A 5871-nucleotide genomic window follows, 5' to 3' on the forward strand; every position below is an offset into this window, starting at 1 on the left:
CTCATCAGTGTGAAGGATATTCATCAAAATGTTCTTAAGATGCAAGCAACACAGAAGCTGAAAATATAGCTCTTTCAAGAGGAATTGCTCTTCTTCACATCCCTTCTTAAAGCACACAGTTCTCAAAATGCCATTCAAAAATGACCTTCATTAAACTTCGTTAGTTCTTCCAAGTTCTACCACCACACAGCATATTAATGCAAGTAGAAGGACTTTTTGTTTTAGATCTATTAAAGATGATTTACTTACTCAAATTTCAACCATTTTTATATTTGGCCCAGAATGACATTGTGGTTTTCAGCTAATCAAGAAAGTAGGATATTTTTCATTTTTGGTTAATTATTTTGGAAATTTTTGGCAACTGTGCAAAAAGTCTTTTCTTCACAGAGTTCAACTTGTGAGTTTCTCAGGAGGGAAGCCACAACTTGCAGCATCATCACTTTAGTTCTAAGTAAGTATCCTAAGTGCCATTAATAGCTACACTTGTAAATAGAAATGTGAGACACTGCACAACAGGCTTTTGTTTCTTAAGACCAGCTTCAAAAAATGGGCACAACTTCAGCCTGCTCCAAACCTTGACCATTTTGCAGCTCACTTTGCATCCCTTAGCTCCCCTTTAAGCAACAGCAACATCATCCAACTCGCTCCGCTTTGCCATTGAGCTTTACTTCCATGTAAATGGGGCTTCATAACTCACCACGTCCCAGAGCTGCCAGGGACTGGTAAAACAGCCTCGGTGATGTTTCTCTGAAAGTCTGCAGACCCACACAAGCCAGATGGCATTTCCCCTGGCACCACTCTCCTGCTGCAGTGGTTCTTGAGAAGGTTAGTAGAGGATAGGTTAGAGCCAGCTTGGTCTTCCCCAAAAATATGCACAGAAGAAGTTCTTCTGAAGTTGGCTAGTCCCTGCTGCCATTCAAGAAATAGCACTGGACTCCCGTGGTTCTTTAGCTGGGAGTTTCCTCAGGGAATGAGCTGCCCACACAGTGCCATTTGTTTTCCTGTCAGCAGCAGGAGTGTCTGAAATCTAACAGACAGAAGCTTGTAAGGTCCTTCCTAAAGCCATCAGCTTGGAAACAGAATTCCAATATGCAATGATCAGTATGCCATAGTCTAGATGAGCTAAGAAACTCAAGCACACATCAGCCAGTGGTTCTGTGCATGCTGAGAGGACACTGCCCTGTACTTCTGACTTGTTCTAAACTCCAGTGGAATTATTTCAGATCAACTTTTGTCTGCGTTTGGCTGGCTGATTTTCAAGAATCAGCACTGTCTAGGCTATGCCCACATCTGTTGGCATTTCTTTCACTCATACACCACCTTGAAAACTGGGTTAAAGAAACAGAATGCCTGTACAGATACCACCAAATTTAAGAGTTGAATAAAACTGATTCAAATCACATGCTGTGACTAGATCTAAACTCCCTGTCCACCAAGGAGGACATCAGGAAAGCATGAGAAAGAACTTGCAAATCTCTATACTCAGCAGAGGGCAAAGACTTACCAGATATTTGAAGAGATGTACTAAATGAAGAGAGAAAAATCAGGAGCAGGTAGACAGCCATGGACAAATGTTTCAATCCCTTTTCCCCTTCACCTCAAACTGATGCTGAAGATCCAATCTGTGCCTTGCAAGAAAACACTTCTGCACTGAACTGGATTAACAAATCCTGTTCGGTTTTTAAGATGCGGGCGATAAAGGGAAGTTCTGAGCTGCAAATAAGGAACTGTATTGTGTCACATGAATAATTTTGAAATAATACATTAATTAATAAACTTTGCTTTCTAAGCTAGTTTCTCTACTGTATAAGTTTTCCCTTCCATGAAAATATGAGATCTAACGGGTAATATTTTAGTGAGGATTTTTGGAGACATACCTTACAATTCAGGATCATTACTTTTATGAAAAGGTGATGTGAATGTCTCTTTACCAGAAATAAAGGAAAAAGGTAAAAAAAGAAGAGGAAGGTTTGTCTGTATCAATAAATGATGAAAAAAGCTAGAGTGCGATGCAGTACTGTGAAAATTTCACTGGGACATGATGCAAATCAAGTAACTATGACTTTGGAATCAGAGAGAACCAGAATTTCCTATGTCTGCAGTTCCACAGAAAAGAGAAAAGCTGTAGACAACAGGACCTGTGTTCTTCAGGAGACACTGTCCCTTCTTGTGCTCCATTCCTCACTATATGTAGGAGCAATGTACACAAACTGACAGCAATAACTGAAGAAATCCTGAAAAGAAACCACACAGTTTTAGGAAGAATAGAACCTGTCATTGGAAAATAGTGGATTTTCAATTATTGCTAGAGAGGAAAACAAAACTAAGAATACTGTGACATTTTTCATCCTGCTAGTCTGTGAAAGTTTGCACCCCTTAAGTGCACATCCTTCAGTCATTCTGATAAAATTCTGATGTTTACTTTGAAGAAGCTCTCTCCTTCATGATAGGTAAAAGAATTAGAAAAACATAGAGGATAAGGAAAAGGCACTCCTGTGGAATGTTTATATCCCTTTTTGCTTATGGGCTTCAAAAAGCTGCGGGCAATGAAAACCCTGGACACCTACAAGAAGATGTGGGATCCTGCTTCTAACATTCTCACTCAGACGCAGGTGGACGACTCACTGGGTCTAAAAAAGATACACAAGGAATTACAGCAGAGCAAGAATTACAACAGTGAGAGAAAATAGTGGGACTTGAAAGCCAGCAGGTACAGCTAGACGAAAAACATGGAAAGAATGGGAGCCCTGAGAAGGACACTGAGACTTGAGGAAAGTGGAAGAAAAGAGAGGGCTGCCTCAACAGAGCAGAAAATGGTCAGTTACTCAGTAAATTATGATGCATATGCAAAGACTCAGCTGCACTGAGTCTGGAGTAAGGCATTCTGGTACTCCCCAACATGCTAATGCTTGACTCTGCAACCTCAACTTCCCAACTTTCCAACTTTCCTTGCTTCCTTGTTCAGGAGCTCCAGATGTGCAGATGGAAAAAAGATTCTTCTTTATGATTTAGGCAGGAGAAATGTAATGTCTTGTGGTTCTGCTGTACACAATATCTCAGCATCTCCAAAGCTACCGGGAGGCAACAAGTACAATTACAACAGCGGAAAATATAGTTCTGTTCTGAAGAAAGATCGGTGTTTGGGGCAGGACTGTTATTGATGGTCTGCTGAGAGAGTCTGAGAAAGAGTAAAACATACTCTTCAGCTTCACCTCAGTGTTTGTGTGCTTGCCTGAGCAGACCCCACCACAGCCCACGAAGTGAAATCAGAAGATTGCAAAGATGCCCTCCAGCATCTTCCACTTGGCAAGGCAGAGCCTGACATTTTAGAAGAGGCGAGGAAGAAAGGCTGCTGGGTTTTGTGTTGAGTCAGCATTGTTCCTTCGGCAATCTCTGCTCCCAGGCAGGAAGTTACACTCACAGCGTGCGGATTCACCACCTTTCCTCTGAAGTCTGAACACTTCTGGAGAAAAAGGGAAACGAAAATTAAGCACAAGGGTATCAAGAAACGTAGCAATGTGCAAAGAGATAAACCTTTACATGCTACTGAAAATTGCCGTCAAGTCACTCCTCAGCTGCCTACAGAAATGCATGGGTGAGCCCATCCAGATGCAACCAGATGCATCCCTACAGAACTTAAATAATTTTTAAAAACACTGGTATTAAAAGCTGAAAGGAATTTTGTGAACAATTAGCCTGCTATAACTTGATATAAGATTTCAAGCCAGAATCCTCACATATAAAACAATTGCAGTTTCCAACTGAAAAAAATGTTTTTTTTTAAAAAAAGACATGCTCTGAATCTCTGTAGAAACATTCTAGCCTAAAAAAAAAAAAAAAACAACAGAGAGTGATCGACCTTTCTATTTCTCTAGATTGGCTCAAAACATACAGAAAGACCAAGCTAAGGCACCTTGCAGTTTCACGCTGTATTTTCATGCTACATAATCAACTTTTTTTTTTCTTTCATTTATCTAAACCACCAAGATCAAACATAAGAAACCTTGGCAGAATCAGAGGATTATGGATATGAATTATTAGTGATCAGTTAAAAATTTCCTTTGCTTTTCTATCCATCGTTTCATCTTGTTTATGAAGAAATTCTTTTCCTTGTTTTTATAGCAAGAATATTTCAGAAAAGCAAGATCCCAATTCCTCTGTGAATGTATTTTTATGCAACATACAGGCTGAAACCTCCCCTAAATAGTGGCATCTACTCAGGAGACAAAATAAGAGATCAGCAGAGCAACAAGGTGGTTCTAAGGCAACTGACTGATCCCAATAGGAATAGCAGCCGGTAATAGAGGATGGCTGAAAGAACTGGTGAAGGATCAGAATACATTAAGTAACAAATTATATTGCATCTATATGAATATTAATCATTTCCAAGAAGACACACTGCTTTTTTCAGTCAAATGGAGCAACATGGACAATGTCCCCAGCCCAATCTTTGAAACTTTTTGACATAGTAAATTGCCTGTCAGGATCGTTGCAGTTTAGCAGCAGGGAAAGGGGACATAGTGCCAGATCACCAAATGAAGCCTGGTAAAGCAACATTACACAACAGGTCAGTCCAGGGAAGATGGAAATAACATGAGGATGTGGAAAGAGAATACCAGTTTGGAAACTACTCTTTCAACTTTTTTTTAATTTGTATGATCAGTTTTGTCACAAGTATGACCAAAGGATTGGTGATGTTAAAAACCTGGGACTGGACTCTGTATGCAGACAGTCAAATCAGTTGCTATCACTGAAAGGTACTAGCTGGGGAAAAAAAAAAGGGGGGGGAACCCCCAAACAACCAAACCCAAACAAATAAAAAAACCCACCAAAGCAAAATAAGTAAGAAATCCTATTTTTTGTAATTACAAGTCCCTAGCTAAAAGCCTTCCATTTAATCTTATATTAATTAGATATTTTTCAAGTGTTCAAGCTTGTTCGTTTCTCTACCTTTCATTAAAAAATTCCTGAGTCTTTGTGTATAAGGTATCAGTGCTCATCTTCAGCTTACTGCATGGAACTGTAATGATTTCCTGTGCTGTAAATGCCACTGCTCCCATGTTTGCTCTTTTTAATGGGAAATTTGCTTCAATTCCGTTGCATTGCAATAGGAGGAACAGTGAATCATGCAGCTTAAATTTCTTCATCTTCTGAAAATCTTTCAAGTCTTTTCCACTCATGCTCTTTCTAAAATGAGCAGCCAAGTAGATCCATCTTCACAGTAGATCTGATTTGGAACCTCCTCTGTTTTTTCTGTAGGCATTTGGACAGGAGAGCAGAACAGATACAGCATTTCACAGAAGCAGCTGCACCTACTGCCAGCTATTGGCTAGCATGGCATTTTTAATTCTCTTCAACTCAAAAGACCATGCTGGATTTCAGGCAGTTATAAATGGGTGAATGAGTTCACGACTCTCCAGGCTCCAGTAGCTGGATTCTTTGCGTGACACGTTTTAGTTGTAGAGTTGTGCCTGACAAGTATGGCAAAGCACCAGAAATGAGACAGCCACATATATACGTATGATTAAATGTTCTCTGGAAGAATCACTCAGTGTGCAGACACTGCCTTAAGATTGTGCAGGGCCCCAGAACAGGACTGAACTTCTTTTGGGTGGAGGCTGGGTTTGCACAACAGCCAGCGCAGTGAGGCTGGATTCCCGTCGGGACCTCCTGACCTTTCAGAGTTCCCTTGCACTTACCTTTCTAGCTGGCACCACTTCTCCACATAATTAAAACGACGTCATCCTTAACATCATGAATCAGTCAGTCAGGAGGCTTCTGGCACATAAGCCACATCAGTTGGCATGAAGAAGCATTAGAGGTACTACTCCTTGGAAAGACATGCTCAAACAATTAGGCATTAAAAATGGA

General features: G+C 40.4%; 1 protein-coding gene across 1 annotated transcript in view; it reads right to left on the reverse strand.

Moving 5' to 3' along the window:
• LOC104628865 (macrophage mannose receptor 1-like) overlaps nucleotides 1–1565 on the reverse strand; it is a 31621-nt gene extending 30056 nt beyond the window's left edge. Inside the window, exon 1 of the mRNA XM_010297580.1 lies at nucleotides 1501–1565. Within this exon, the coding sequence (XP_010295882.1) occupies nucleotides 1501–1565 (65 nt within the window). The remainder of the gene's footprint in view (nucleotides 1–1500) is intronic.
• Nucleotides 1566–5871: the final 4306 nt, after the last annotated feature.

Source organism: Phaethon lepturus, unplaced genomic scaffold (assembly GCF_000687285.1).
Source record: "Phaethon lepturus isolate BGI_N335 unplaced genomic scaffold, ASM68728v1 scaffold2502, whole genome shotgun sequence".
Lineage (NCBI taxonomy): Eukaryota > Metazoa > Chordata > Aves > Phaethontiformes > Phaethontidae > Phaethon > Phaethon lepturus.